Raw genomic sequence first — 11882 nt, 5'->3', positions numbered from 1 at the left:
TTTTAATCTTGATGGTCCAGGATCAACATCAGTGAGTTTTAATTTTGATGGTCCAGGATCAACATTACTAATTATTATTCTTGATGGTCCAGGATCAACATTACTAAGTTTTAATCTTGATGGTCCAGGATCAACATCACTGAATTTAAATTTTGATGGTCCTGGATCAACATCAGTGAATTTTTATCTTGATGGTCCAGGATCAACATCAGTGAATTTTTATCTTGAAGGTCCAGGATCAACTTAATTAAATTTTAATTTTGATGGTCCAGGATCAACACCACTGAATTTGAATCTTGATGGTCCAGGATCAACATCAGTGAATTTGAATATTGATGGTCCAGGATCAACATCAGTGAATTTTTATCTTGACTGTCCAGGATCAACATCACTGAATTTTAATTTTGATGGTCCAGGATCAACATCACTGAATTTGAATCTTGATGGTCCTGGATCAACACCACTGAATTTGAATCTTAAGGGTCCAGGATCAACATCACTGAGTTTTAATTTTGATGTTCCAGGATCAACATCAGTGAATTTTAATCTTGATGGTCCAGGATCAACATAAGTGAATTTTAATCTTGATGGTCCAGGATCAACATAAGTGAATTATTATCTTGATGGTCCAGGATCAACATCAGTAAATTTTATTCTTGATGGTCCAGGATCAACATCACTGAGTTTAAATTTTGATGTTCCAGAATCAACATCAGTGAATTTTAATCTTGATGGTCCAGGATCAACATAAGTGAATTTTAATCTTGATGGTCCAGGATCAACATAAGTGAATTATTATCTTGATGGTCCAGGATCAACATCAGTAAATTTTATTCTTGATGGTCCAGGATCAACATCAGTGAATTTCTATTTTGATGGTCCAGGATCAACACCATTGAATTTGAATCTTGATGGTCCAGGATCAACATTACTGAATATTAATCTTGATGGTCCAGGATCAACATCACTGAATTTAAATCTTGATGGTCCAGGATCAACATCAGTGAATTATTATCTTGATGGTCCAGGATCAACATCAGTCAATTTTTATCTTGATGGTCCAGGATCAACATCAGTGAATTTTAATTTTGAAGGTCCAGGATCAACATCACTGAATTTTAATATTGATGGTCCTGGATCAACACCACTGAATTTGAATCTTGATGGTCCAGGATCAACACCACTGAATTTGAATATTGATGGTCCAGGATCAACATTACTGAATATTAATCTTGATGGTCCAGGATCAACATCAGTGAATTTTAATCTTGATGGTCCAGGATCAACATCACTGAATTTGAATCATGATAGTCCAGGATCAACATCAGTTAAATATTATCTTGATGGTCCAGGATCAACATCAGTGATTTTTAATCTTGATGGTCCAGGATCAACATCAGTGAATTATTATCTTGATGGTCCAGGATCAACATCAGTGAATTTTAATCTTGATGGTCCAGGATCAACACCACTGAATTTGAATATTGATGGTCCAGGATCAACATCAGTGAATTTTAATCTTGATGGTCCAGGATCAACATCACTGAATTTGAATCATGATAGTCCAGGATCAACATCAGTGAATTTTAATCTTGATGGTCCAGGATCAACATCAGTGAATTTTAATTTTGATGGTCCAGGATCAACACCACTGAATTTGAATCTTGATGGTCCAGGATCAACACCACTGAATTTGAATATTGATGGTCCAGTATCAACATCAGTGAATTTTAATCTTGATGGTCCAGGATCAACATCACTGAGTTTTAATTTTGATGGTCCAGGATCAACATTACTAATTATTATTCTTGATGGTCCAGGATCAACATCACTGAGTTTTAATTTTGATGGTCCAGGATCAACATTACTAATTATTATTCTTGATGGTCCAGGATCAACATCAGTGAATTTGAATCATGATGGTCCAGGATCAACATCACTGAATTTTAATATTGATGGTCCAGGATCAACATCAGTCAATTTTTATCTTGATGGTCCAGGATCAACATCACTGAATTTTAATATTGATGGTCCAGGATCAACACCACTGAATTTGAATATTGATGGTCCAGGATCAACATTACTGAATATTAATCTTGATGGTCCAGGATCAACATCAGTGAATTTTAATCTTGATGGTCCAGGATCAACATCAGTGAGTTTTAATTTTGATGATCCAGGATCAACATTACTAATTATTATTCTTGATGGTCCAGGATCAACATTACTAAGTTTTAATCTTGATGGTCCAGGATCAACATCACTGAATTTAAATTTTGATGGTCCTGGATCAACATCAGTGAATTTTTATCTTGATGGTCCAGGATCAACATCAGTGAATTTTTATCTTAAAGGTGCAGGATCAACTTAATTAAATTTTAATTTTGATGGTCCAGGATCAACACCACTGAATTTGAATCTTGATGGTCCAGGATCAACATTACTGAATATTAATCTTGATGGTCCAGGATCAGCATCAGCGAATTTGAATCTTGATGTTCCAGGATCAACACCACTGAATTTGAATCATGATAGTCCAGGATCAACATCAGTGAATTTTTGTCTTGATGGTCCAGGATCAACATCACTGTATTTGAATCATGATAGTCCAGGATCAACATCAGTGAATTTTTGTCTTGATGGTCCAGGATCAACATCACTGAATTTAATACTTGATGGTCCAGGATCAACATCACTGAATTTGAATCTTGATGGTCCAGGATCAACATCAGTGAATTTTTATCTTGATGGTCCAGGATCAACATCAGTGAATTTTTATCTTGATGGTCCAGGATCAACATCAGTGAATTTAAATCTTGATGGTCCAGGATCAACATCAGTAAATTTTATTCTTGATGGTCCAGGATCAACATCAGTGAACTTTAATCTTGATGGTCCAGGATCAACATCCGTATATTTCAATTTTGATGGTCCAGGATCAACATCAGTAAATTTTATTCTTGATGGTCCAGGATCAACATCAGTGAATTTCTATCTTGATGGTCCAGGATCAACACCACTGAATTTGAATCTTGATGGTCCAGGATCAACATCACTTATTATTATTCTTGATGGTCCAGGATCAACATCACTGAGTTTTAATCTTGATGGTCCAGGATCAACATCAGTGAATTTTAATTTTGATGGTCCAGGATTAACATCAGTAAATTTGAATCTTGATGGTCCAGGATCAACACCACTGAATTTTAATCTTGATGGTCCAGGATCAGCATCAGTGAAATTTAATATTGATGGTCCAGGATCAACATCACTGAATTTAATTCTTGATGGTCCAGGATCAACATCAGTGAATTTTAATCTTGATTGTCCAGGATCAACATCAGTGAATTTAATTCTTGATGGTCCAGGATCAACATCAGTGATTTTGAATCTTGATGGTCCAGGATCAACATCAGTGAATTTTTATCTTGATGGTCAAGGATCAACATCACTGAATTTTAATTTTGATGGTCCAGGATCAACATCACTGAATTTGAATCTTGATGGTCCTGGATCAACACCACTGAATTTGAATCTTAAGGGTCCAGGATCAACATCACTGAGTTTTAAATTTGATGTTCTAGGATCAACATCAGTGAATTTTAATCTTGATGGTCCAGGATCAACATCAGTGAATTTTAATCTTGATGGTCCAGGATCAACATCAGTAAATTTTATTCTTGATGGTCCAGGATCAGCATCAGCGAATTTGAATCTTGATGTTCCAGGATCAACACCACTGAATTTGAATCATGATAGTCCAGGATCAACATCAGTGAATTTTTGTCTTGATGGTCCAGGATCAACATCACTGAATTTAATACTTGATGGTCCAGGATCAACATCACTGAATTTGAATCTTGATGGTCCAGGATCAACATCAGTGAATTTTTGTCTTGATGGTCCAGGATCAACATCACTGAATTTAATACTTGATGGTCCAGGATCAACATCAGTGAATTTTTATCTTGATGGTCCAGGATCAACATCAGTGAATTTTTATCTTGATGGTCCAGGATCAACATCAGTGAATTTAAATCTTGATGGTCCAGGATCAACATCAGTGAATTTAATTCTTGATGGTCCAGGATCAACATCAGTGAACTTTAATCTTGATGGTCCAGGATCAACATCCGTATATTTCAATTTTGATGGTCCAGGATCAACATCAGTAAATTTTATTCTTGATGGTCCAGGATCAACATCAGTGAATTTCTATCTTGATGGTCCAGGATCAACACCACTGAGTTTTAATCTTGATGGTCCAGGATCAACACCACTGAATTTTAATCTTGATGGTCCAGGATCAACATAAGTGAATTTTAATCTTGATGGTCCAGGATCAACATCCGTATATTTTAATTTTGCTGGTCCAGGATTAACATCAGTAAATTTTATTCTTGATGGTCCAGGATCAACATTACTAAGTTTTAATCTTGATAGTCCAGGATCAACATCAATGCCTTTGAATCTTGATGGTCCAGGATCAACATCAGTGAATTTTATTCTTGATGGTCCAGGATCAACATCAGTGAACTTTAATCTTGATGGTCCAGGATCAACATCCGTATATTTCAATTTTGATGGTCCAGGATCAACATCAGTAAATTTTATTCTTAATTATCCAGGATCAACATCAGTGAATTTCTATCTTGATGGTCCAGGATCAACATCACTTATTATTATTCTTGATGGTCCAGGATCAACATCACTGAGTTTTAATCTTGATGGTCCAGGATCAACATCACTTATTATTATTCTTGATGGTCCAGGATCAACATCACTGAGTTTTAATCTTGATGGTCCAGGATCAACATCAGTGAATTTTAATTTTGATGGTCCAGGATTAACATCAGTAAATTTGAATCTTGATGGTCCAGGATCAACACCACTGAATTTTAATCTTGATGGTCCAGGATCAGCATCAGTGAAATTTAATATTGATGGTCCAGGATCAACATCACTGAATTTAATTCTTGATGGTCCAGGATCAACACCACTGAATTTTAATCTTAATTGTCCAGGATCAACATCACTGAATTTTAATATTGATGGTCCAGGATCAACATCAGTGAATTTGAATCTTGATGGTCCAGGATCAACACCACTGAATTTGAATTTTAATGGTCCAGGATCAACATCACTGAATTTTAATATTGATGGTCCAGGATCAACATCAGTGAATTTAATTCTTGATGGTCCAGGATCAACATCAGTGAATTTTAATCTTGATGGTCCAGGATCAACATCAGTGAATTTTAATCTTTAATATGGTGCCCATAGACATGCCAGCTTATCCTCACAGCTTTAAAACGATCAAGTTGCGGTTTCTGTGTTTGCACCCGGTAAACGGTGGTGACATGTTGTGATGAGTCAGTCTTAAACGATTCTTTCGTTTAAAAGTTTTAACTGATATTGAGTTTGGTTTTCTTTTTTATTTGTTGTTTAATGTATTTTAGTATGTTCAGTAGCATTAAAAAATTGCACCAGAGTGAAATCAGAGGATCAACATCAGTGAATTTTAATCTTGATGGTCCAGGATCAACATCCCTGAATTTTAATCTTGATGGTCCAGGATCAGCATCATTGAAACTTAATATTAATGGTCCAGGATCAACACCACTGAATTTTAATCTTAATTGTCCAGGATCAACATAAGTGAATTTTTTTCTTGATGGTCCAGAATCAACATCAGTGAATTTTAATATTGATGGTCCAGGATCAACACCACTGAATTTGAATCTTAATGGTCCAGGATCAACATCACTGATTTTAAATCTTGATGGTCCAGGGTCAACATCAGTGAATTTAATTCTTGATGGTCCAGGATCAACCTCAACGAATATTATTCTTGATGGTCCAAGATCAACACCACTGAATTTGAATCTTGATTGTCCAGGATCGACATTACTAATTATTATTCTTGATGGTCCAGGATCAACATTACTAAGTTTTAATCTTGATGGTCCAGGATCAACATCAGTGAATTTTTATCTTGATGGTCCAGGATCAACATCACTGAATTTTTATCTTGATGGTCCAGGATCAACATTACTGATTATTATTGTTGATGGTCCAGAATCAACATCACTGATTTTAAATCTTGATGGTCCAGGATCAACATCACTGATTTTAAATCTTGATGGTCCAGGATCAACATTACTGATTATTATTGTTGATGGTCCAGAATCAACATCACTGAGTTTTAATCTTGATGGTCCAGGATCAACATCACTAAAATTGAACCTTGATGGTCCAGGATCAACATCTGCATATTTTAATTTTGATGGTCCAGGATCAACATCAGTGATTTTGAATCTTGATGGTCCAGGATCAACAACAGTGAATTTTAATCTTTAATATGGTGCCCATAGACATGCCAGCTCATCCTCACAGCTTTAAAACGATCAAGTTGCGGTATCTGTGTTTGCACCCGGTAAACGGTGGTGACATGTAGTGATGAGTCAGTCTTAAACGATTCTTTCGTTTAAAAGTTTTAACTGATATTGAGTTTGGTTTTCTTTTTTATTTGTTGTTTAATGTATTTTAGTATGTTCAGTAGCATTAAAAAATTGCACCAGAGTGAAATAATGACAGTTAAAGCAACACCTTATGGGTTGAAAATTGACTTTTTATTAGTGATGAGTCATTTCTCAATAGAGTAAAATAGCTTAATAATTTTCAGTGTTGACCATTGTTAAATTTTAACTCAAAATCGAGGTAATTTTACTCTGAAAATATAACACAATTAAAAGTGTTAATTTAACACCAATTCTGAGTGGGACCAAATACATTCACGTGCAGTGTTAAATTTAACTCTTTAAGAGGTTATTCAACACAGCAAAATTGACTGGGCATCTGCCTTTGGAGTTAGTATAGACCTTCTTGCTGAAAAAGAGATGTTTTGCCATAAAAACAAATGCATATGATACTTTCCATTCTTACACTCATATAAAGGGATATTAGCATTTTTATTTTATTTACTGTATATATTTTTTACAGTTTATCTGCATCTTTTATTATGATAGTTTTTTCATTTTTAATAAAAAGGATTCAGCGGATATTTTTGGCGGACATTTTTTACTTTTTTAGTGTGCAGTACGGGCACTATGTTAGTAAACGTAGATGAAGTAAAGTAGATGACAACCATTTTCACATAATTACATTTTGTTTTTGTTTATAATCGGATGATTTTCAAAAACCTGCACTTTGAAAATCTTTAAATTTGCCTTTTCAGGATCACACACACACACACACACACACACACACACACACACACACACACACACACACACACACACACACACACAAACACACACACACATCTCACACATCACCTAAAGACACTCACACAATTAAAGTTTGCCCGAGTGTGTTAAGTGAGTTCTGCCATGCATTAATAATGGATGCATTTGCTTGTGACAGATCAATTTGGAAGCCTCATCATCACTAATTAGTAAAAGCCCTCGGGGAGAATGTAATTGGTGGCTGTTCGCCTGCTCACTGTGACACCGTCCAAACCGAGTTTCACACACAGACCCAGCTAAGCTTCTATCTGTGTGTCTCCAGCATGAAGCACCAAGCTCTAAAGAATGACATCTTGTGTTTTGATTAATTCACCCCCTTTCTCTCTCTGCTCCCGTTATCTTTTCTCAGTCATGAGAGAAGGATGGTGATGCCAGTAATTTGTATCATTAGGGGACATTTGCAAATCTAAAACTACAGCCCTCAAAAAGGTTGAGAGTTACACAGAGACTGTTGCTATGGCGACTGCTTCATATGGTTTCTCCATCCAAACTTCGAGAGCTGATTTTGACTGTTTTGCTTGTGTATGTGTGTGTGTTTAAAAGAGAGAGAGAGAGAGAGAGAGAGAGAGAGAGAGAGAGAGAGAAGACTGATGTATAATACATGCATTGTATAAAATTAAAAATAATCTTAAAATAATTCATTTCCATTGTCATGAACAGAAACACAAGCCTAGAATTCCCAGAGAACACTGGCAGGACAGTAGATTTATACTTCAAGTGTGTTTATCAGATTATCTATCTATCTATCTATCTATCTATCTATCTATCTATCTATCTATCTATCTATCTATCTATCTATCTATCTATCTATCTTGTCTGTCTGTCTGTCTGTCTATCTGACTATATTCATCCATCCATCTATTTATCTATCTATCCATCCATTTATCCATCTGTCAGTCTGTCTATCGGTCTGTCTCTATATCCATCCATCTATTTAACTGTTTGTCTGTCTGTCTATCTCTCTGTCTATATCCAACCATACATCTATCTATTCATTCATCCATCTATCTATCTATTCATCTATCCATCCATCCATTTATCCATTCATGCGTCCATCTGTCTGTCTTTTTATATCCATCCATCTGTCCATCCATTTGCCAACTGTTGGTCCGTTCATTCATTTGTCTGTCTATCTTTATCTATCAATACATCTATCCATTTATCTATTCATCCATCCATCTGTCTGTCTTTGTCTCTCTAAATCCATCCATCCATTCATCCATCCATCTATTCATCTATCCATCCATACATCCACCTATTTATCCATCTGTCCGTCTGTCTGTCCATATCCATCCATTCATCCATTTATCCATCTATTTATCTATTCATCCATCCGTCTGTCTATCTGTCTGTATGTCTGTCTATTTACCTTTCCATCCATCCATCCATCCATCCATCCATCCATCCATCCATCCATCCATCCATCCATCCATCCATCCATTCATCCATCTATCTATTTATCTATTCATCCATCCGTCCATCTAATCATTCAACCATCCATCCATCTATTCATCTATCCATTCATCCATTTATCTACTCATCCATCTGTTCATCCGTCTTTCTGTCTGTCTCCATCCATCCACCCATTCATCCAACCATCCATCCTTCTATTCATCTATCTATCCATCCATGTATCTATTTATCTGTTCATCCATTCATTCATCAATCTATTCATCCAACTATCCATCCATATTCCAATATACCACCCATCTGTCTGTCCAACCCTCCGCCTGTCAGTCCGTCTAACTGTCTATCTATATCCATCCATCCATCCATCCATCCATTAATGCTTCCTTCCTTCCATCCATCCATCCATCCATCCATCCATCCATCCATGTCTTCTGTGTCAATAATTCTCTATGTATATGAGGTTAGAATGGTGTGTTCTTATATTGCTCATAAATAAATCTTGAATTTAGAATCTTAAAAAAAGTACAAAGTAAAAAATCTTTATTCATATTCCAATTTATGTGCTGCAGATGAATTTAATTATTTCTCTGAAAAAGTGTCTAAAACTATAAATTATTAAAACAAAATCCATTTACTTACATTGTCTAAACCAAAAAAAAAAAAAAAAGCAGAACTGTCAGTGGCTAATGAATATAAATGCCATACAAATGCATGCAAATGAATTATTAATAAAACAGAATGCGTTTTCAGCTTTATAGCCACAAAATGTAGTCATAACAAACATGAGAATGTCAAGTCTGGTAATTGGATGCAACATCTGCTTCTAAGAACACATGTGGCTGCAGGAGAATCACGTAACCGCTTCTCTGGTGCAGCGGGTGAGTATTTTTGCCTGCTGATAATAGTTTGGTGGTTCCCTGGAATAAAATCTCTCATACCAAAGATGACATATTCATCTGAGGCGTAATGCCAAGTCATTTACAAGCTAACAAGGTTATGTAAGTCTATGATTCTTCCACCCCTTAGCTGTCTCTCACTGCAAACTCAAACACAGATGAAAACACACAAACTCCGTCAGTGCTTTCATCACCACCGCCAGGGTCCTTTTGCTGCCTATGATTCTCGAAAACAATAAACATCCTACAAAATTCGATCACAACACCTCCTCCTCCTCCTCTGTGTCTCAGTTCAGTGTTATAGTCTCTTTCAGCCCTCATATTCTTTAGTTTGACACTAAAAGCCTCCCGCTCTTTTAATAAAAGAGTCTCAGACTGAGCCAAACTGAACCGTTAGTGTGTGTGTGTCTGAAGAACTCATTACAACACTGGACAGCTGTTCACCTGTGTGTGTGTGTGTGTGTGTGTGTGTGTGTGTGTGTGTGTGTGTGTGTGTGTAATACAGTTTCAAAACGAATTGTGGGTAAATTTGGGCTCATACTGTGAGTTTTGATAATCCCTTATGATCGTAGCTTGTCAGACTGTACAAAAATGATCCTCATGTTACAGGTCTCAGTAAAGTCAGAGTGTATGACAATCAAGGCACATAAAAAATGGACAAATACAATAAGACTGGAGTTTTTTTTTTTTTTGTCTTTATTTGAAACTCAACAAATTATTGAAAGTCACCAAATATGTGGTGCCAGACCAGAAAGTTAGTCTCATGTTGAAATAGCCAAATTGTATGGGTCAAAATGACCCATGGGTAGCGCAGTGGTTAGCGATGTAGTCTCACAGCAAGATTGTTGCTTGTTCGAGCTTCTGCTGGGTTAGTTGGCATTTCTTTGTGGAGTTTGCATATTCTCCCCGTGTTTCCTCCGAGTGCTCTGGTTTCCCCCACAGTCCAAAGACATGCGGTACAGGTGAATTATTTGTTTGAATAAGAGTGTATGGGTGTTTCCCAGAGATGGTGCTAATCCAAATGCAGGTTTATTAGTTTGTCAGTTAAGCAGAGGCAAACAGATGTATACAGGGAATCCAGAGTCGTAGTGAAATAAAGGCAATTTGTCAGTCCTGGCTGCAAACATTGTAAACAATAAACAAACAAAGCAAAGATTGGTGCAAGGCAAGAGAAATGCGTCATGTAACAAAACTGATGCATGAGTGTGTACTGTTTGAATAGTCCTTGTAATCAATTCATAACGATAATCAAACTGAAACAGGAACAGCTGTGTACGAGGTGCATGAAAGAACTTGTAGTCCTTACACCGGCGAACTTGTAATTCTTTAGCAAATTGGATGTTTACTAATGATCTGTAGCCGCTAGGTCGCTGGTGGTCATAACAGATGGGTTGCAGCTGGAAGGGCATCCACTGCGTAAAACCTGCTGGATAAGTTGGCGCATTCATTCCGCTGTGGCGACACCTGATTAATAAACGGACTAAGCCAAAAATAAAATAAATGAATGAATGAAAATGACCTATTTTTCTTTTATGCCAACAATCATTAGAATATTACTGTAATATTTCATGAATATACTTGGTAAATTTCCTAATTTATATTTATATATTTCTAGTGAATTCCTAAATAAATCAAAACTACAATTTTTGATTAGTAATGTGCATTTCTGAGAGCTAAATTTCACAATTTTAAACATTTTTTTGAACTCACAGATTCCAGATTTTCAGACAGAGATAGATCTCTTCCAAATATTGTCATAAAATAAAGCTTATTGCAAAAGCAAATTGGCCGCAGTGTATGTGTGTGAATGTGAGAGTGTATGAGTATTTCCCAGTACTGGGTTGCAGCTGGAAGGAATTCCGCTGTTTAAAACATATGCTGAATAAGTTGGTGGTTTATTCCACTGTGGTGACTCCTGATGAATAAAGGAACAAAGCCTAAGGAAAAGAAATAATTAATATTCAAATGTTGTGTTAAAATGTTATTAAGTCTACTTAGAAAGATTTTGGTAAGACATTATTTTGATGGTCCCTATTGCACATTGGTTGACTAAAAGTTGCATTGCAACTACATGCTATTACTTCTCATCTAAGTAGACTGTATTAGACTGCTTGATATGTTGCTATGCTCCTTCAACAGACATTTAACTGACTATAAGAAACTTTGCAAGTACATGTCAACTTACACTAACCTTAACCCCAACTGTAACCCCAGCCTAACAGTTTACTAATAGTTTGTTGAGAATTAGTTGGCATGTAGATGCAATGTA

The 11882-nt window shown here is 36.1% G+C and overlaps 1 protein-coding gene across 1 annotated transcript; it reads left to right on the top strand.

Moving 5' to 3' along the window:
* The first annotated feature begins 2459 nt into the window (after positions 1 to 2459).
* Positions 2460 to 6967, top strand: LOC147838060 (uncharacterized). Its single transcript, XM_087308950.1, has 3 exons — positions 2460 to 2473; positions 2536 to 5658; positions 5696 to 6967. Exons 1-2 carry the CDS (start codon positions 2460 to 2462, stop codon positions 4313 to 4315), a joined length of 1794 nt encoding a protein of 597 aa, XP_087165076.1. The 3' UTR covers positions 4316 to 5658; positions 5696 to 6967.
* Positions 6968 to 11882: the final 4915 nt, after the last annotated feature.

This window comes from Danio rerio, chromosome 24, assembly GCF_052040795.2.
Source record: "Danio rerio strain M-AB ecotype USA chromosome 24, GRCz13ab, whole genome shotgun sequence".
In the NCBI taxonomy this organism is placed as follows: domain Eukaryota; kingdom Metazoa; phylum Chordata; class Actinopteri; order Cypriniformes; family Danionidae; genus Danio; species Danio rerio.
Note: the sequence above shows the minus strand (reverse complement) of the source record. Positions and strands in the feature narration are given on the sequence as shown.